We start from the raw sequence: 22,313 nt of genomic DNA on the forward strand, positions 1-22,313 counted from the left end.
TTCACTAATAACCTTAGTCTGAGAAAAAAAGAATTCTTGCAGAATTATACTGTGATGCATTTTTTAGAACGTCAAGCTAGAATTTAAGAATCCTTAAGAATAATTGGCAATTACTCCAAAAATGAAATCTACCTGAATACATTAGATCTTCTAAAGGGGTACAGCCTATCCTACCACCCTTACTTCAATCACTACTTCCTACATTCTAATACCAACTATTTTGACTCCATCACGCTCTGGTGCACAGACTATAAAGTAAAATTTAATATTAATTTCATTAAGTCTCATTTTACCACCTGACTTATACAGCAGAAAAATGGGAAGAGAGAAACTTTAATGTAAAAAAGAGGAGAGCAAATTATTTTCCTGTGAGTTGTAATTACTATAAGCTTATAGAGATCCACCTCCATCTCACTTTATTAGGTACCTCTTAATTCTCTGCTCCCAAAAGACAGAATGAAAAATATTATTCTAGTCTACAGAAGACAACATGAAAGAATATTTTCCCCAAAAGTCTACTGACATTATCCATGGCTACAATAAACGAATGTGTCACTACAGTATAGAGAGAAAGAAGATTGCTAAGGTATAACAAAATGTCAAAATCATCCAGAGGTTTATAAAACACAACTAGAACAGCTGGCAGTCTCTCTTTGTATCCTTCCAATCTCTAAAGTATCTTTATAACTCTGTGGTTACTAGCAGAGAAGGTAGCCAATAAATACTTGCGCAACAAGATAAAGCTTAAGGTATGCAAAAGAGAGAAGAGAGGGATTATATTTTAGATCTTTTTTCCTTTTTCTTTTTTTTTTTGAGACAAGGTCTGGCTCTGATGCCCAGGCTGGAGTGCAGTGGTGCAATCTTGGCTCACAGCAACCTCTGCCTCAAGCCATCCTCCTGTCTCAACCTCCCAAGTAGTTGGGACTACAGGTGTGTGCCACCATGCCCAGCTAATTTTTGTATTTCTTACAGAGACAGGGTTTCATCATGTTGCCCAGGCTGGTCTTGAACTCCTGAGTTCAAGTGATCTGTCCACCTCAGCCTCCCAAAGTGCTGGGTAGAACAAATTTTTTTTTTTTTTTGATACGGAGTCTTATTCTGTCACCTAGACTGGAGTGCAGTGGTGTGATCTCGGCTCACTGCAACCTCCACCTCCCGGGTTCAAGTGAGTCTTCAGACTCAGCCTCCCGGGTAGCTGGGATTACAAATGCGCACCACCATGCCTGGCTAATTTTTTTATTTTTAGTAGAAACGGGATTTCACCATGTTGGCCAGGCTGATCTCGAACTCCAGACCTTGTGATCCACCTGCCCTGGCCTCCCAAAGTGCTGGGATTACAGGCGTGAGCCACTGCACCTGGCCAGGACAAATTTTTAATACTTTTTTCTTTTTTTTTAAAGATACGAATCTTGCTCTGTCACCCAGAGGATGGAGTGCAGTGGTGCAATCATGGCTCACTGCAGCCTCCAACTCCTGAAGTGAGCAATCCTCTCACCTCAGCCTCCTGAGTAGCTAGGACTATAGGTGTACACCATTATACCTGGCTAATCTTTAAATTTTTCATACAGAAGAGGTCTCCCTATGTTGCCCAGGCTGGCTTCTAAATCCTGGCCTCCAGCACTCCTCCTGCCTTGGCCTCCCAAAGTGCTGGAATTACAGGCCTCACATGTGCCACTGCACTTGGCCAAAATTTTAATACTTTATAATATAAAATCGATACTGAGCATTTTTGTTTTTTTGAGATGGAGTCGCACTCTCTTGCCCAGGCTGGAGTGCAGTGGTGCAATCTCTGCTCACTGCAACCTTCATCTCCCAGGTTCAAGCAATTCTTGCGCCTCAGCCTCCCGAGTAGCTGGGATTACAAGCACGTGCCACCACTCCCAGCTAATTTTTGCGTTTTCTAGTAGAGACGGGGTTTCACCATGTTGGCCAGGCTGGTCTCAAACTCCTGACCTCAAGTGATCTGCCTGCCTCAGCCTCACAAAGTGCTGGGATTACAGGCATGAGCCACTGTGCCCAGTTCATACAGAACATTTCACTACACACTATGTTTGTAGTCATTTCATATGTGAATTATTTTTATCAGGCCACCGACTTCTTTTTTTTTGTTTTTGAGACAGTCTCGCTCTGTCGCCCAGGCTGGAGTGCAATGGTATATGATCTCAGCTCACTGCAACCCTCGCCTCCTGGGTATAAGCAATTCTCGTACCTCAGCCTCCCAAGTAATCCAAGCTGGGATTACAGGCATGTACCACCATGCCCGGCTAATTTTTGTATTTTTAGTAGAGATGGGGTTTCACCATGTTGGCCACGCTGGTCTCAAACTCCTGGGTTCAAGTGATCTGCCCACCTTGGCCTCCCAAAGGGCTAAGATTACAGGCGTGAGGCCACTGCATCAGGCTGGACCACCAACTTCTTAACAGCCATGTGTAATGGCACATTTTCAGTCTCTATACACCTGGCTTTGTTTAGCATTTGCCACTGTAATCAAACTTTGTTCCTTGAAAATCATGATCCTTAAGGACGGGTGTGGTGGCTCATGCCTGTAATCCTAGCACTTTGGGAGGCCGAGGTGGGTGGACTGCCTGAGCTCAGGAGTTTGAGACCAGCCTGGGCATCACAGTAAAACCCTATGTCTACTAAAAATACAAAAAAATTAGCCAGGCATGGTGGAGTGCACCTGTAGTCCCAACTACTCAGGAGGCTGAGACAGAAATGCTTGACCCTGGAAGGTAGAGGATGCAGTGAGCCAAGATCACGTGATCATGCCACTGAATTCCAGCCTGGGCGACAAAGTGAGACTCCATCTCCAAAAGAAAAAAAAACAAAAAGAAAGAAAATCATGATCCTTACCTTGCCTTCTCTGAAATAGCTTCTACTTTGTCCTGGTTCTCCTATCTTTCCAATCCCTGTGTGTCTTCACTGGCAAACCTGAAATAATAGTATCTCAGAGATCTAGTCTCAGTTCTTTTATTTTTACATACTTCCCCAGTTTTTAACTATCACCTACATGCTGATGAATTACAATCTCCATTTTGACTTATCTCCTGACACTTAGCTAGACACGTATTTCCAACAACCTACTGAACTTCTGCCATTTTGATGTTTCTTATGCAATTCAACCTCCAAATATTCGAAATAGTATATAAAAACCTGGTCCCTTCGGAATCTATATTTCTGTTAAAACCATTACTAATGCACAAGCTAGGAACTATGAAGCCATTCTTATCTCTATCCTTTCCTTATATACCTAAATTGTTCATTCTTTTTCTAAATCTTCCATCTATGCCCTCCATCATCGTTATTGCCACTGTGTCTTTGAACATACTACCTATAATCCAGAAAAATACGTACCAGAGGTGCCAAGGGGTATGCTGAAGTATGAGGAAAAAATAGACTTATTTATATTTAATTTTCATTGAACAATTAGGAATGAAGATTTACTAATATTCATGAATATGGATTGATACTGGTGCCTTCACTTATTCCATATTAGATGGTCAGGTGCAACACACGGTGCACCAGGAATCCTAGCAGAGTAATGGGAGTTCTGCAACACGTAAGAGTTAAGGTCAGACACAGTGGCTCACGCCTGTAATTCCAACACTTTGGGAAGCTGAGGTGGGCAGATCGCTTGAGACCAGGAGTTCAAGGCCAGCCTGGGCAACATGGCGAAATCCTGTTTCTATAAAAAATACAAAAATTAGCCGGGCATGGTGGTATGTGCCTGTAGTCCCAGCTACTATGAAGGTTGAGGTGGGAGGATTGCTTGGGCCCAGGAGGTCGAGGCTGCAGTGAGCCATGTTCACGCCACTGCACTCCTGCCTGGGTGACAGAGTGAGACTCTTGTCTCAATTAAAAAAAAAAAAAAAAAAAGTTAACAGTGTACCTCTCGTTCATTCATTTTCAGCACACTGCAACTTTTTGTAGTTCAAGTGTGTGACACATATTCAGTCAGGGTTTTTTGTACCATTAATCTGAAAAGTTCAAGTTATTTAAATATATTTTTAAATAGTTCATTTCAAAATTTTCTTTCTCACCTTTAATTTTTCTACAGTTACATATTAAAACAGTAGTACATGTCAATAAATTATAGTTTTTGAAATGTGTGTGCATTTATATCTATATGTATTTTTTGGTCAAATTTTAATTAATGGGGAACGTGTGATCAATGGTTTGAAGACCACTGACCTAAACTACTACAACAGCCTTCCAAATGTTCTCCAGGACTCAAGTCTTTCTCATCTCTCATTCACCACACTGTCATCAAGTATGGTCCTAAATACCGATTTTCTTCATTTGTTTAAAAGGTTCCATTGGCTCTCTACTATTTCTGAATTCACAAGCCTTAGCATGGATTTCAGATTCTTCATAACCTACTTCCTAGCTAACTCTTCAGACTCATCTCTAGCTACTCTATTTATACTGGCCTGTTTCTGTTATACCAACATGTCATACCTTTGCTCATGCTGTCTATGTGGATTATTCTTTCTCCCTGTCCACTGGACAACTTCATGTTGTAGCATATATCAGTACAGGCAGGTGCTGCCTAACTTTTCAGTCAATTACAGACCACATATATGATGGTGGTCCCATAAGATTACACATTTTTACTGTACCTTTATGATACAATTATTTTGCTCAAATACCATGTGATACACCACATCCTCCTCCTTACCCAAAGGCAGGAATCATTACTCTTTCATCACAGTACATAATTTGCATATCACAGAATTTGTCACTCCATATGGAATTTAAAACTTTAAAGAGATCATGTTTTATCTATTGTGTTATTGCTAGAACCTAGCACAGTGCCTGACACAAAACAGGAGTAAACAGTTCATGAAAACATAGAGAAGATTCAAAAATCATCTTTAAGTTTCCGTATATACTGTAAATCTAGGACCAATAGCATAGTACCTTGGTATAAACATGTGGTAAGTTCAGATAAATGGTTTAAACAGATTTAAATTAACCTAACAAACTGGAGCAGGTTAAAGTAAACAAATCAAGGCACATTCATATAATAGAACACTATACAGCTATTGTAATTTATATCTACACAGATAGATGTTGGTAATAATACCTATGTACTAGTCCCTTGTGTGTAAATATTTGTTAATTTATGAAAGTATCTTCAAATTTCAAATATATTATAGGAATATTAGTCAAAAGGCTAATTTCTACTTAGTTTTGTATTTAGATGCCACTCTAAAAGAATTTTGAGATGTGAAATAATTACTATCTGATCTGTTAGCTTTCCTATCTTTCAAGTGATTAAAAGGAAAATAAAACTTCTTTATTAGCTGACATATTTTGTATAATAGTTTCCCCAAGATCACTAAACACTCAAAACTACACCATTTGGTTTTTACTGGCAGTCTTTTCTGAAGTATGTTGTCTAAATCATTTTAATCAGAAGTATACTCTTCTACAGATACGACAACAAAATCACAAGCGACAAAAGAAAAAATAAGTTAGACATCATCAAAATTTTAAAAGTTTGTGCTTCAAAGGACACCATCAAGACAGTGAAGACGCAACATGTATAAACAGAGAAAAATTTTGCAATCATATATCTAATAAGGGACTTTTGTCTAGAACATATAATGAACTCCTATAACTCAATAACAAAACGACAAATGACCCAATTTAAAAATGGGCAGCCAGACACAGTGGCTCATGCCTGTAATCCCAGCACTTTGGGAGGGTGAGGTGGGTGAATCACCTGAGGTCAGAGGTTCGAGACCAGCCTGGCCAATATAGTGAAACCCCATCTCTACTAAAAACTACAAAAATTAGCCAGGCATGGTGGTATACACCTGTAGTCTCTGCTACTTGGGAGGCTGAGGCAGGAGAATCACTTGAACCTGGGAGGTGGAAGTTGCAGTGAGCTAAGATCGTGCCACTGCACTCCAGCCTGGGCAACAGAGTAAGACTCTGTCTCAAAAAAAAAAAAAAAAAAAAAAAAAAATTAGCAAAGGACCTAAATAGACATTTCTCCAAAGAAAATACACAAATGGGGTAGGGCGTGGTGGCTCACACCTGTAATCCCAGCACTTTGGGAGGCCGAGGTGGGCGGATCATCACAAGGTCAGGAGATCGAGACCATCCTGGTTAACATGGTGAAACCCCGTCTCTACTAAAAATACAAAAAATTAGCTGGGCACAGTGGCGGGCGCCTGTAGTCCCAGCTACTCGGGGGGCTGAGGCAGGAGAATGACGTGAACCCGGGAGGCGGAGCTTGCAGTGAGCCGAGATTGCGCCACTGCACTCCGGCCTGGGCGAAACAGCGAGACTCTGTCTCAAAAAAAAAAAAAAAAAAAAAAATATATATATATATATATGTATACAAATGACCAATAAATACATGAAAAATGCTCAACATCAGTCATCAGGGAAATGCAAGGCAAAACGACAATGAGATACAACTTCACATCCACTAGGATGGCTGTAATTTTTAAAAAGACAAATAATAACAAATATTGGTGAGAACATGGGAAAACTTATCTTCATACACTGCTAGTGGGAATGTAAAATGGTGCAGACACTGTCTTCTTTTTTTTTTTTTTCTTCTTAATAGAAATGGTGCCTTGCTATATTGCTCAGGCTGGTCTTGAATTCCTGGACTCAAGTGATCCTTTTGACTCAGCATCCCAAAGTGTTGGGATTACAGGCGTGAGCCACCATGTCTGGCGGGTGCAGCCACTTTGGAAAAGAGTCTGGCAGTTTCTCAAAAGGTTAAATATAGAGTTATCATATGATATCACTCTTAGGTATATATCCAACATAAATGAAAATGTATGTCCACACAAAATCCTGTACACGAATGTTTATAGCAGCATTATTTGTAGTAGTCAAAAATGGCAACAACCCAAATGTCTATCAAATGATGGATAAACAAAATGTATTATATCCATACAATGGAATATTATTCAGCAATAAAAAGGAATAAAGTACAGTTATGCATCACTTAACGATGGGGATATGTTCCAGGAAATGCATTATCATTCTGCTGTGTGAACATCATAGAGTGTGCTTACACATACCTAGATAGTAGAGCCTACCACACATCTAAGCCATATACACATCTAAGCTATACGGTATGGCTTATTACTCCTGGGCTACAAACCTGTACATCACATTACTATACTGAATACTGTAGGCAACTGTAATACAGTGGTATTTGTGTATCTAAACATAAAAAGGTACAGTAAAAATACGATATTATAATCTTATGGGACCACCATCATGTATGTGGTCTGTAATTGACTGAAACGTTATGCAGTGCCTGAATATACTGATACATGCTACAACATGAATGAACCTTGAAATCAGTATGCAAAAAGAAGCCAGTCACAAAAGGCCACATGGTATATGATTCCATTTATAAGAAATATCCGGCCGGATGCAGTGGCTCACCCCTGTAATCCTAGCACTTTGGGAGGCCGAGGTAGGCAGATCATTTGAAGTCAGAAGTTTGAGACCAGCTGGGCCAACATGGTGAAATCCCACCTCTACTAAAAATACAAAAATTAGCCGGGCATGGTGGCAGGCACCTGTAGTCCCAGCTACTCGGGAGGCTGAGGCAGGAGAACTGCTTGAACTCAGGAGGCAGAGGTTGCAGTGAGCCGCGATCGCGCCACCGCACTCTAGCCTAGGTGACAGAGCGAGACTCTGTCAAAAAAAAAAGAAGAAAGAAAGAAAGAAAGACCCAGAACAGGCAAATCTACAGAGAAAGAAAGTAGATTAGTGGTTGGCAAGGACTGTGGGGAGGGACTAATGGGCAGTGACTGCTAATGAGTATGGGGTTTCTTTTTGAGAGGATGAAATGTTCTAAAATTAGATTGAAGTGACGGCTGTACAACCTCTCTGGGAATATATTAAAAACCACTGAGGTGTACATTTTAAAACGGGTGAATTATGGCATGTAAATTATATATCCATCAAGTTATTTAAAATGAAACATGCCCCCTCTTGGCATACTATCTAACTATAACACTATAAAAATGACATTCCTAACAGCAGAAAAGGAGTTTCTTTAAACACATTGCTGCTCTGAGATTTCCACTTAAAAAGCCAAAATTGGATCAATATAGATTTACTTTTTTCTTTCTAAAATTCAATCATCTGTCTGGGTGCAGTGGCTCATGCCTATAATCCCAGCACTTTGAAAGGCCAAGGTGGGTGGATGTCTCGAGCCCATGAGTTTGAAACCAGCCTGGGCAACATAGCAAAACTCTGTCTCTACAAAAAGTAGAAAAATTAGCCAGGCGTGCTCCTGGTCTCAGCTACTCAGGAGGCTGAGGTGGGAGGATTGCTTGAGCCTGGGGAGGTCAAGGCTGCAGTGAACTGTGATCATACCACTGCACTCCAGCCTGGGTGACAGAGCGAGATCCTGTTTCAAAATAAATAAATAAAATAGAACTCAATCATCAGCATTAAACATTATATCAATATGAAATATGCAGAAATATTTGGCATGTTATTAATCATAGAATATTAACATTAACAGTAGTAAAAATGATGTTTAATTTGTAAAAGAAAACTGAGCCAAAAAAATGCAGCCACAGCTGGCTGTGGCGGCTCATGCCTGTGATCCCAGCACTTCGGGAAGCCGAGGTAGGTGGATCACCTGAGGTCACGAGTTCGAGACCAGCCTGATCAACATGGCAAAACTCCGACTCTACTAAAAATACAAACACTAGCTGGGCATGGGTGCCTGCAATCCCAACTACTCGGGAGGCTGAGGCAGGAGAATCGCTTGAACCCAGGAGGCGGAGGTTGCAGTGAGCTGAGAATGTGCCATTGCACTCCAGCCTGGGCAACAGAGTGAGACTCTGTCTAAAAAAAAATAAATAAAATAAAAATGCAACCACAATCTACTACTATTTTAAGATACCTTCAAATTTTTATTCATGTTTGAAAATACATATTGCAGTTATAATCATGTTGTATACATAATTTTTAACATGTATCTATTCCATTATTTAATGGTTTTGAATAAATACATATACTACCTATTCAAGGTGTATTTAGAGGTTGGACAAACTAGCATAAAATCTCAAGTTACAGAATTTATACTCTAGGTCATAATGTTTCTAAAAAATATTTGTTTTTTAGTCATTGAGACCATTCACCTATTAGAAACTAGTAACATTTGAAATACACTTAACATACATACTCTTTTAACAAAAGCTTACTTTCAATCAAAATCATCTAATAGGGGGAAAAGAATGAAGGAAATAATCTCCTTCCCCCACTTGGCCCCCCAACACAAAAGGGGGTGAGGAAAGGACAAAAAAAGCAATGGACAGAAAATCTAAAGAATAAATTTGTAGAAAGGTTGACCCACAAAATGATTCACTAGCATTTCCTGGATATTGTGTCTAAAGACTCCAACTAAAGTGGCAATTGTTTGGCTATAATACATCCTTCTACTATTATGATTAATGCCTTAGTGCCAAATATTTGTTCATGTGGCATATGGACAAGAAAAATTTCATTCATGCACAATAATTTAAGTATTAAAACATTTAAGTCATTTAGAGGAGAATCACTATTACTTTATAGAAGGCAAAAATATAATTTTTTTTTTTTTTGAGACGGAGTCTTACTCTGTTGCCAGGCTAGAGTGCAGTGGCACGATGTCAGCTCACTGCAACCTCTGCCTTCTGGGTTCAAGCAATTCTCCTGCCTCAGTCTCTCGAGTAGCTGGGATTACAGGCGCCCACCAACACATGCAGCTAACTTTTGTACTTTTAGTAGAGACGGGGTTTCACCACGTTGGCCAGGATGGTCTCGATCTCCTGACCTCGTGATTCGCTCATCTCAGCCTCCCAAAGTGCTGGGATTACAGGCGTGAGCCACCACGCCTGGCCAATATAAATCTTTAATAAGAAACGAAGTAAGACTGGTCATGGTGGCTCATGCCTGTAATCCCAGCACTTTGGGAGGATCACTTGAGCTCACGAGTTCAAAACCAGCCTGGGCAGCACAGGGAGACCTCCTCTCCTGTAAATAAAAATTTTTAAAAATGATCTTGGTGTGGTGGTGCCTGTAGTCCCAGCTACTCAGGAGGCTTAAGTGGAACGATCACTTGAGTCCAGGAGGTTGAGAACACAGTGCGCTATGACTGTGCCACTAAACTCCAGAGCCTGTGAAACAGATCAAGACCCTGACTTTTAAAAAAAGAAATAAAACAATTTGTTTTGTTTTAATATTTTGGATAAGTTAAATTAGACATAACTGAACCACTGCATTTTGTCCCTTAACTGTTTTACTAATATTGAAAAGGAATTGTTAAGTTCTATCTAGTTCCTTCTAATGCCTAGAATTCCAGTTGTTGAAGCACAGGAACTGAGCCACCACATCAATTTCAGAAGACCACCAAGTTTTAACTGAGTAGTCATGCAGTAATACTGTAAAAACTGAAGACAAAAGCAAGTCAGCTGAAGAAAATGGAATAAGTAGCCAGGCGTGGTGGCTCACGCCTGTAATCCCAGCACTTTGGGAGGCCAAGGCGGGAGGATCACGAGGTCAGGAGATAGAAACTATCCTGGCTAACACGGTGAAACCCCGTCTCTACTAAAAATACAAAAAAAAATTGGCTGGGTGTGGTGGCAGGCACCTGTAGTCCCAGCTACTCGGGAGGCTGAGGCAGGAGAATGGCGTGAACCCGGGAGGCGGAGCTTGCAGTGAGCGGAGATGGAGATCGCGCCACTGCACTCCAGCCTGGGCGACAGAGTGAGACTCTGTCTCAAAAAAAAAAAAAAAAAAAAAAAAAGAAAATGGAATAAGTTTTGCAGATGTTGACATTAAATCAAAGCAATATTATTAACAAAGTATAAAGCTGATTTATGCCATTTTTAGCATCCCAAACAAGTCCAACAGTTCCTATAAAAACTTGGGCCGGGCACGGTAGCTCACGCCTGTAATCCCAGCACTTTGGGAGGCCGAGGCAGGTGGATCACCTGAGGTCGGGAATTCGAGACCAGCCTGACCAACATGGAGAAACCCCATCTCTACTAATAATACAAAATTAGCTGGGCATGATGGCACATGCCTGTAATCCCAGCTACTTGGGAGGCTGAGGCAGGAGAATTGCTTGAACCCAGGAGATGGAGGTTGCAGTGAGCCGAGATGGTGCCATTGCACACCAGCCTGGGCAACAAGAGTGAAACTCCATCTCAAAAAAATAAGTAAATAAAAATAATAATAATAAATTAAATAAAAACTCAAAAACATGATAAAAATGACTAAAATTTTACGTGAGAAAAATTTAAAAACTTTCCACTTGGAAACATTTAAATTACAGATCTAAATTATTGGTACTGTCAAAAAAATGCAAGATAAAGCAACCTAAAGATGTAATGTAATTAAGGATGTCAAAAGAATCGTAAGTTAAAACCAGAATGTACCACACCAATTTATGACATATATTTTTCTCACGAACTTAATACATTGAGCATATACATATGAAATTCTATGCTACACAACTTTATATACACATATATAATTACATATATATAATACACAAATTTTCCTTTACCTACCCCCTACCAAAAAATAAAACAAAAATGTTAGGCAGGAGAAAGAATAAATCTAATAAACAATTCTGTTCCAGCCAGGCACAGTGGCTCACGCCTGTAATCCCAGCACTTTGGGAGGCCGAGGGGGGGTGGATCATAAGGTCAGGAGTTCAAGACCAGCCTGGCGAACATGGAGAAACCCCATCACTACTAAAAATACAAAAAATTAGCTGGTTGTGGTGGCAGGTACCTGTAATCCCAACTACTCGGGAGGCTGAGGCAGGAGAATTGCTTGAACCTGGGAGGCGGAGGTTGCAGTGAGCGGAAATCACGCCATTGCACTCCAGCCTGGGCAACAGGGAGAGACTCTGTTGCAAAAAAAAAAAAAAAAAAAAAAAAAAAATTCTGTTCCTTTTACTTAATATTTTTGCCACCATATCATTTCCTTGTAACTCATCTGGCATACTAAAAAAACTTGAATTGACACCTCTCAAGCCCCAGATCTTTACTTAGATTAACTAAAGCCTTTTTATTTTTATTTATTTATTTTTTAGATACGTGGTCTCACTATGTTGCTCCGGCTGGAGTGCAGTGGCTATTCACAGGCACAATCACAACATACTGCAGCCTTAACTCCTGGGCTTAAGTAATCCTCCTGCCTCAGCCTTCAGAGTAGCTGGGACTACAGGCCCATGGCTCAGCTAATAAATGCCTTTTTAAAATGTAAATATCTACCAGAAGGGTCAGGATTATCCTTCACTCAAATCTACACATTAATGAACCAGTTTTGAGAAACAAGAAAAAGGGAATCTCTATGAGAGTACCACACGAGTCAGTTAAGTCCCCATAAGTGGATGACGGTTCACAGAAAGACATAAAAGAGAGTGAAGGGAGACCAAGACCAAGACTAGCCTAAGATCCTGGGAGATAAGAGTACGGCACTGAAAAATCCATGTTCAGGAAAACAGCCCTCTAGAACATCCAGCTTTCTTTCCTGTCCCCTACCATCACATTCATGCCATTTTATAAACATTTCATTCACTTTACTGAGTATTATGTGCCAATCACTGAGCTGACATGGGGTGACAAAGATGATAAAAAACACTACTTTTCATGAAGGGGTTATACTGGGGAAAGGGAGAAAAATAAATAACCACAATGCACTAAAAACACCATAATGGAAGCATACATCAAGTACTACAAGGTCACAGAAGAGTAGGGCACTACTCTTTTGACTTGTGTTGTTCACTTTAGGAACATTTGGGTGTCAATCTGAAGTTTAGGAAAGAGGTAGAGGCTACAGCAAGATTAGGAGTCATCTATTCACAGATAGTATCTTAAAGTAGTATCTGATAACATGTTAAAAAAAAAACCACCTATAGGAATGTTGTAATTAACATGTAATGCAAAGAACCTTCCCCTTAAGCCTGGTTCAGACTCAATATGGTTCTTCTCAGCTATTATGCTTTTGTTACTGCTATCCTTCCTTCAAAAATAAATAAATAAATAAATAAATAAATAAATAAATAAATAAAATTATATGTATGTTATTTTTACTACAGCTAACCAAAATTTTACCAATTGTTTTAGATTAACTTCTTCCTTTACAAAATACTTCCTAATGACTACCAAGTCAGGATTCTGGAGTTCTGGTTTCACCTTTCCTACTTGAAACATGTGTTCTTGACTAAATCCCTTAACCTTTCTGGATTTCAGCTATAAATAAAAAGGGTATTGGATTAGTTAACTTCTTAAGAGGTTCCTTTCAACTGTAATACTCTATGAGTCTTCCTGACCTCACAAAGAACTCTGCATTACATGTTAATTACAACATTCTTAGAGGTGTTGTTGTTTTTAACATATTATCACAAAGTCTTTTAGTGCTCATTCACTTTCAGGTATAACAGAAATACTAACAATTAGGATGACAAGTCCAAGAAAAAGACCTTCATACTTATGTGTCTTATCTCCTCTACCAAATTACAAATTTCTTGAGAGAAACAACATTCTTTTTCTTAAATGTCTTAAATGAAGACTCTTAATAACATTTAATGAATAAGAAAAGGCTGGGATCATAGAAACCAAAATGCTAAACTGAATATCACATTTTTAAAAAATGTGTTGTCTTTGTTTTTAAAAACAAAATCCAAATAGACATAGTATATACCCAATCATAAATTCCTCTTATATTTCCTGTATTATCAAAACCACATCCAGGAATATAAATGGCATTTGGGGCCGGGTGCGGTGGCTCATGCTTGTAATCCCAGCACTTTGGGAGGCCGAGGTGGGCGGATCCCGAGGTCAGGAGATCGAGACTACGGTGAAACCCCGTCTCTACTAAAAAATACAAAAAATTAGCCGGGCGTGGTGGCGGGCGCCTGTAGTCCCAGCTACTCGGAGAGGCTGAGGCAGGAGAATGGCGTGAACTCGGGAGGCGGAGCTTGCAGTGAGCCGAGATTGCGCCACTGCACTCCAGCCTGGGCGACAGAGCAAGACTCCATCTCAAAAAAAGTAAATAAATAAACACATGGCATTTGGGGGAGGCAAGAGGAAGCTTACTGAAAGCAGGCTGATAAATCTTTATATACCATCTGTACTTATTCCTATATAATAGTAAGAAACAGTTGGGAATTGGGAAAGGAGAAAAGAAAGCATGAAACCACTATTTCTACCCCTCACTGCTATCATCACCACCATCATCTTAAAGGGAACATTATGAAAGTGGTACATAAGGGAGGTGAGGAGAAAAAAGCAAGTGCGGACACATTACCTAACAGCAAGGAAAATGATGTGTTCATGATGTGCAGCCTGATTTCAGGAGCATGTAAAAACAACTTGGACCTTTTCTATTATCACAGGGAAAATGTGAGCTCGTGTTATAATAAAATAATTTCAAAGATTTTTTTCCCACTATCACACCCCTGAAGTACAATCAATTTTAAAACAAATTACCAGATGTTTTTGGTCAAACTGTTACACACTGTAATTGTTATTCAGATATACAAAATAAACATGGATAATTACTAACAAAAAAATAGCAAAAGATCTTTGCAGTTTCATGATTCTTACCTGTTCACTCTCCTAGGACACTTGTCTGGTTTAATATCTACCTCATAGAGGTAGACATCAATCTTTGGGATTTCAACTTGAAAACAGTTAGCCAGCAGTTTAATGGGTTTGCCCATGGTGCCATAGCCAGGTCTTCTGGGCACCATGAGTAGGGGCTGGGCCCCAGCGGGTCCTGCCAGGGGAAAGGGGAAAAAAAAGAGTCACAGTTACAAGCTGTATTCCAAAGCCTTGTCAACCAGAGTATACTAGAATTATAAGTACAGCTGATAATGGCTAAAACCTAGTTCTGCAAGATGACATCATTTCTAACACTTCAACTTCTGTCATCCCAGATTTCCTCTCTTCATTAAAAATAAACACAGAAAACCGTATGCCTCTGGAAAACTGTTCTGGAAAGGGCAGAGAGAAGGAAGAACAATCACCCAAACCAAGGTGTCCATGAGCAAGCACAAGTCAGACCTAAAGAGTGTGAGACCAATAGCAAAGTAAAGTTAAAGGAAGTAGAAGAAAGGGCAGGGCATGGTGGCTCATGCCTGGAATCCTAGTGCTTTGGGACGCCAAGGTAGGAGGATCACTTGAGCTATGATAGTAACACGACGCTCCAGACTCGGTGACAGAGAGAGAACCTGTCTCTATTTAAAAAAAAAAAAAAAGGAAAAGAAAGGAGTAAAATAAGAAGCAATATATAATGAAAAAGAATCAAGAAAGTACAGAATCAATAAGTATCTCAGGCCAAGCATGGCAGCTCATGCCTGTAATCCCAGCACTTTGGGACTCTGGAAGGCCAAAGCAGGTGGATCGCCTGAGCTCAGGAGTTCAAGACCACCATGGGCAACAAGGCAAAACCCCATCTCTACCAAAAATACAAAAAATTAGCTGAGTGTGGTGGTGCACACCTGTGGTCCCAGCTACAAAGGAGGCTGAGGTGGGAGGATAGCTTGAGCCTGGGAGGCAGAGTTTGCAATGAGCCAAGATTATGCACTCCAGTCTGGGTGATAGAGTGAGACCCCATCACAAAAAAAAAAAAAAAAAAAAAAAAAAAAAGATAAATGGGCTGGGCACAGTGCCTCACGCCTGCAATCCCAGGACTTTGGGAGGCCAAAGTGGGCAGATCACCTGAGATTGGGAGTTCAAGACCAGCCTGGCCAACATGGTGAAGCCCTGTCTCTATAAAAAAAAAATACAAAAATTAGCCAGGCGTGGTGGTGCAGGCCTGTAGTTCCAGCTACTTAGGAGGCTGAGGCACCACTGCACTTGAGCTTGGGCAACAGAGTGAGGCTCTGTCTTACCAAAAATACCAAAAAAAAAAAAAAGGTAAATAAAATTGATAAAATCTAGGCAACACTGATTTCTTTTAAAAAGGAGGAAAAGGGCTTAACTAATAACAGAAGTGAAAAAAAATCACTACAGCTACTGAAGACATTGCAAACATTGTGTCAATAAATTTGACAGTTTGATGAAACAGACAAATTCCTAGAGAAATAAAACTTACTGATACACTAACGTACTATATAGCCAGGCACAGCATCTTGTGCCTGTAATCCCAGACACTCAGGAGGCTTAGGAGCTTAGGAGTTCAAGACTAGCCTGGGCAAAATGACAAGACCCTGTCTTAAAAAAAAAAAAAGTATTATTCATCAAATTTGAAAAATCCTCTTTTGGTAGAACTATAAAATGGTACAGTCACTTTGAAAAACAGTATGCTGGTTCCTCAAAAAATGAAAAATAGAATTGCCATGTGATCTAGCAATTCTACTTCTGGGTATACACTCAAAAGAAGTGAAAGCAGAAAGAACTGATTGAAGAGTTATTTGTACACCCATGCTCAGGGCAGCATTAGCCACAATAGCCAAAAGGTGGAAGCAACCTAAGTACCCAGTGATGGATGAATGAATAAACAAAATGTGGTATATACATACAATGAAATATTATTCAGCCTTAAAAAAGAAATTCTGACACACACTAAAACATGATTAACTTTGAAGATATTATGCTAAGTGAAATAAGACAGGCTGGGCATGGTGGCTCACACCCGTAATCCCAGCACTTTGGGAGGCCGAGGTGGGCAGACTGCTTGGGCTCAGGAGTTTAAGACCAGTCTGGGCAACATGGTAAAAACTCGTCTGTATCTACCAAAAACACAAAAAATTAGCCAGGTGTGCACCTGTAGTCCCAGCTACTCGGAAGACTGAGGTGGTAGAATCGCTTGAGCCCCGGAGGTGGAGGTTACAGTGAGCTGAGATCATGCCACTGCACTCCAGCCTGGGTGATAGAGCAAGACCCTGTCTTTTTTTTTTTGTTTGTTAAAAAAAAAAGAGCTGGGGGTGGTGGCTCACGCCTGTAATCCTAGCACTTTGGGAGGCCAAGGTGGGTGGATCACCTGAGGTTGGGAGTTCAAGACCAGCCTGGCCAACATGGTGAAACCCTGTCTCTACTAAAATACAAAAATTAGCCAGGCATGATGGCAGGTGCCTGTAATCCCAGATACTTGGGAGGCTGGGACAGGTGAACTGCTTGAACCTGGGAGACAGCAGCTGCAGTGAGCCGAGATTGCACCACTGCACTCCAGCCTGGGCAGCTAAGCGAGATTCTGCCCCCTCCCAAAAAAAAAAAAAAAAAAAAGATAGGCATGGCACACCTGTGCCTCTGGGAAGCCAACGCGGGAGGATCATTTGAGGTCAGGAGTTCAAGACCAGCCTGGCCAACATGGTGAAACATCATCTCCACCAAAAAAATACAAAAAAATTACCTGAGTGTGGTTGTGTGCACCTGTAGCCACCAGCTACTTGGGAGGCTGAGGCAGGAGAATCACTTGAACCCGGGAGGTGGAGATTGCAGTGGGCTGAGATCATGCCACTGCACTCCAGCCTGGGAGACAGAGCAAGACTCCGTCTCAAAAAAAAAAAAAAAAAAAAACCAGTCACAGAATGACAAACACTATATGATTTATACGATTCCACTTACATGAGGTACCTAGAGTAGTCAATTTCACAAGAAACAGGAAGTAGACGTGTGGTCACTGGGAGCTGAGACATGAGCAAATGGGGAGTTGTTAAATGGATATAGTTTCAGTTATAGAAAATGAAAAGAGTTGTGGAGATTGGCTCCACAACACTGTGAATGTACAGAACACTACTGACTGTACACAAAAATGGTTAAGATGGTAAATTTAATGGTTGTATATTCTACATTTTTTAATCAAAAAAATTTAAAGAAAACCTAAGTGATGTCCAGCACTAAATTTTTGAAGCTCAAAATACAGCTTTGTTAATCAAAATTCAAATGATAAATTAATAAACTATTATCTGAATAAACTAAAAATTACATTTAAAAAAATATTAAAAGTCCTCCAAATAAATTAAATCCACAATTTAAAATACTTCCACACACATACAAAAAAATTCCAGATCCAGATGGCTTCACTAGAGAATTATACCAAACATTTAAGGAAAAAAATAATACCGATGTTATACAAACACTTCCAGAGAACAGAAAAAAAGTAAACATACCCCAACACAATTTATGATGCCAGAGAAATTCTGGTACTAAAACCTGACAAAAACACCATAAAAAAGGAAAATCATAAGCTAATCTAATTCACGAATATACATGCAAAAATCCTAACAAAATGTTAAATTAAATCCAACAATATATCAAAAGAATGAGTTTGTATCAGGAATAAAAAATTGGGCTAACAATAACTTTTTATTCAGTGTAGACGAAAATAGACTAAAATGCTGCCTGAATCATTTGTTTTTAAATTTTACTTTGTGTTTTTTTAAAAATCTCTTCAGAGGGCATAATCTTTCCTATCCTAGCCTGAGATAAGTAATACTGTACAAATTCCGTACTAGCCCTTAGTACTGGCTCTGCCAATAATCTAATCATTTGACCGTCACCAAATACTGTCCCTGAATTTGTTTCCTGATCTAAAAAAAATGAAAATAATACTTGACCTGCCTCTTTCTTATGAAACTTATCAAGATCAAATTAGAAAATCCACAAATTCTAAAATTTATCAAGTTCTGACTATGTCTCAGGCAGTGTGCTAAGTGCTTTTATTTTACACCATGCAGGGCTAAGTTTTTGTATTTCTGGTAGAGACAGGGTTTCACCATGTTGCCCAGGCTGGTCTTGAACTCCTGAGAACAAGTGATCTGCCCGCCTTGGCCTCCCAAAATACTGGGATTACAGGCATGAGCCACCAGGCCTGGCCTGCTAGGTGCTTTTACATGCATTATCTCATTTAATCTTCATACCAACCCCATAAAGGAAGGAATAATTTTACAGATGAGGAAAACTGAAATAATTTGCCTAAAATTTTTCTAGCTAGTAAGTAGGAGAATTGGGATTGTAACCTGCCATGCTGGACTCTGTTCTGTTCCATTAGTTGTTTCTTTCACCAATACCACACTATCTTGATTACAGTAGCTTTATCGTGAGTCTTGAAGTTAGTTAGATAGTGTCAGCCCTCTGAGTTCTGAGTGAAAAAGTGTTATGATCTGACTTAAATTTTTTTTTAAGTATCACTCCAGCTGCTGTATGAAAAATTATACATAAGGGTACAAAAGCAGGGAGACCAGTCAGCAGACTATGTGGCTGTCTAGGTGAAAGATAATGTTGGCTAGGACTACAGTAGTACAGTTAGGGGAGTGATGTGGATGTGGAAAACATTTAGAAGGTAGGCCTGACAAGAAGTGTTAAATGCACTAGATGTGGGGTATGAGGAGAAACATTCTCAAGGCTTTTTGGTCTGTACAACTGAAAGAACAGAAGTGTCACTTACTGAGATAGGAAAGACTCAGTGATAGTAGCAAGTTTGGAGAGGATATCAAGAGGATTTTAAGGACATGCTAAATTTGAGGTGTCTACAAGTAGATGAATAGTAAGCAGTTAGATGAGTGTGGAGTTCAAGGGAGAGGTCCAGGCTGGAGGTGTAAATGTGGGTGTCCTCAGTATATAAGTGTTATTTAAAACCACTGGATTAGAGATCAGACAGACTGTGGCATGGATACAGAATACTAACCCCAAGGATACTCCCAATATTTAGAAATTAGGGAAATGAAAACAGCAAAGGAACTGGAAAAGTAACAGCCAACAAGGTTGGAGGAGGACCTGGAGAGAGTGGTACCCTGAAAACCGAATGGAGAAAAATAGTGTTTCAAGAAGAAAATGTCATTAGATGTGGATGAAATAAAATGAAGATTTGGGAACTACTGGGTTTAGCTAAGTCTTTGCTGACCTTGATAAAAACAATTCCAGTGAAGTGCTAGGGACAAAAACCCAACTGTAGTAAGTTCAAAAAGAATGGCCTGAATTTGATCAAGCCCTTGGATCCACTAGCAGTTTACAGGAAATTCAAAGGATTATGTTAAATTACATTGTAAAGATGGAACCAGCAAAATCCAGATCGTGAAAAATTCTAAAAGGACAAACAACCCATAAATTGCAGAGGAGACAAACAAGGAGAGAAAACTTACCGATTAAGACACTTAAAAGACATTATCGATCAATCACAATGTGTAGAACTTATTTGGATTTTGAATCAAAAATTTTTTTTAGGCTGGGCGTGGTGGCTCATGCCTCTAATCCCAGCACTTTGGGAGGCTGATGCGGGCGGATCATCTGAGGTCAGGAGTTCAAGACCATCCTGGCTAACACAGTGAAACCCCGTCTCTACTAAAAAATACGAAAAATTAGCCAGGCGTGGTGGCAGGCGCCTGTACTCCCAGCTACTCAGGAGGCTGAGGCGGGAGAATGGTGTGAACCCAGGAGGTGGAGTTTTCAGTGAGCCAAGATCGCGCCACTGCACTCCAGCCTGGGCAACAGAGTGAGACTCCATCTCAAAAAAAAAAAAAAAAAAAAAATTTTTTTTAAGGCAAACAGTTTAAAAAATATGTGAGACAAGTAAAAATTTGAACAATGATTAGAAAATTTTATAAGTGATTATTATTTTGCTGTGATAATCGTACTATATCATGAGTCCATAACTTTTATAGTTACTACTAAATATGAATAAAATCACATTATATCTAGAGTATGCTTCAAAAATATAAAAGGGGAAAGTAGAAGAGACGCGACTGGACGTGGGTTGATGACTGCGGTTGGGTGGTGGGTACAATAGAGTTTCTTATAGAGTTCTGCCTATTTGTATACATCCTAAATTCTCTATAGTAAAATATCATAAAAAAGAGAGAAATGGCCATTTCCTTTGCATGTGTCATCTCTTTTTACTATCCCATTGTACAGATAAGAAAATTAAGGTTAAGGAAGATTAAATGCACTGCCCAAAGTAGCAGTTAACTTTTTCTGACAGACTATTTTTTAGAGAAGTTTTAGATATTTTCATCTTCTATTTGAGAGAAGTTTTAGCAAAATTGAACAGAAGGTAGAGATTTCCCATATGTCCCAGGCCTCCTGACCTGACATACACACAGACCCCCTACTATCAACATCCTCTACAAGAGGAGTACATTTGTACTCAAACCTATACCGACACATCATTAATAAATTTCAGTTAATTTAAGAGCCAGAATCTGTCTCTAAAACCCATGCTTTTTACACTATATCACGCTGTCAATTTTTTTCTCCATTGTCATTATTTTACCTGGTGCTTTTTAAATAATTTGGCACAAAGCAAAATTCTGTTGCATGAATAAGCAATGAACAGAACTCTATAGATACTAATCAAGTTTAGTATCCAGAAAATATTCTAATGTAAATTAGCAGATGAAACAATTCTGTCAATACAATGAATTATACTTCCAATGAAGCATATTTTAGTTATTTAACAAATACATACTGCCCACTAGAGTCGGAAATATAACTACACAGAAATACAAAGCACTATCTGGACTTTCTCTCTATATCAAACTTTTCTTTCAGCAGTTATTGTATGTACTGGATAATAACTAACCAAACTAAATTTCTAACATAAAACCATACATTTCCAAAGCATACATGTGTCCCTGTTGTTCACTCATCTAGTAATCCAATATGTAACAATTGGAAAGTCACTAAAGCTAAACAATAGCCTACAGCAAATGTGACTGATGAAAAAAAACAAGCAGTGAATAAATCAAAATCAACTATAACATATACTATAGCCAATTACCAAATTATAGATTTTCACTGGGAACATTTTCTTTAATATTCATGGAATACTGTTTCAATAATTCTACTTCTAACAATTTATCCAAAAGCAAGCACTGGACCAGTATACAAAGACATATGTACTAGAATACTTACAAAGTTTTAGTCATAATAACAAAAAACTGGAAAAAATCTAAACCACTATCAATGAGACTGATCAATATACAGATAAAATTAAATGCTACGTACTCAGTATAAATTATTATACTGTTACATAGATGTAAGTAATGAAAGATATTTACGACACATTACTAAGTGGAAAAAGGAGGTTAGAAACAATTCGTATGATAAATATACGGACAGATGGATGGATGTCTGGGAAGATATACAAGAAAGAGTTAACAATGGTTTTATCTGGAGGATAGGCTCATATTTTCATCTTCTATTTGAGACATTCTTATATCGTTTGTTTTTTAAAGTAATAAACATGTAGTTATTATTTTATAATCAGAAAAAGAATGCATTTTTGGGCCGGGCACGGTGGCTCATACCTGTAATCCCAGCACTTTGGGAGGCCAAGAAGGGTGGATCACCTGAGGTCAGGTCTGGTTCAAGACC

General features: G+C 39.3%; 1 protein-coding gene across 3 annotated transcripts in view; it reads right to left on the bottom strand.

Moving 5' to 3' along the window:
- Positions 1-22,313, bottom strand: part of LOC129468935 (protein argonaute-3) — a 133,202-nt gene that overhangs the window by 103,551 nt on the left and 7,338 nt on the right. For 2 of the 3 annotated variants that reach the window (XM_055254949.2, XM_063627904.1), the window contains exon 2: positions 14,604-14,775. In XM_055254949.2, coding sequence (XP_055110924.1) covers positions 14,604-14,775 — 172 coding nt within the window. Of the gene's footprint in view, positions 1-2,853; positions 2,932-14,603; positions 14,776-22,313 lie in introns of those variants that run through there. The other variant, XM_063627905.1, reaches the window with a different exon arrangement.

The sequence above is a fragment of the Symphalangus syndactylus genome, chromosome 12 (genome assembly GCF_028878055.3).
Source record: "Symphalangus syndactylus isolate Jambi chromosome 12, NHGRI_mSymSyn1-v2.1_pri, whole genome shotgun sequence".
Classification (NCBI taxonomy): domain Eukaryota; kingdom Metazoa; phylum Chordata; class Mammalia; order Primates; family Hylobatidae; genus Symphalangus; species Symphalangus syndactylus.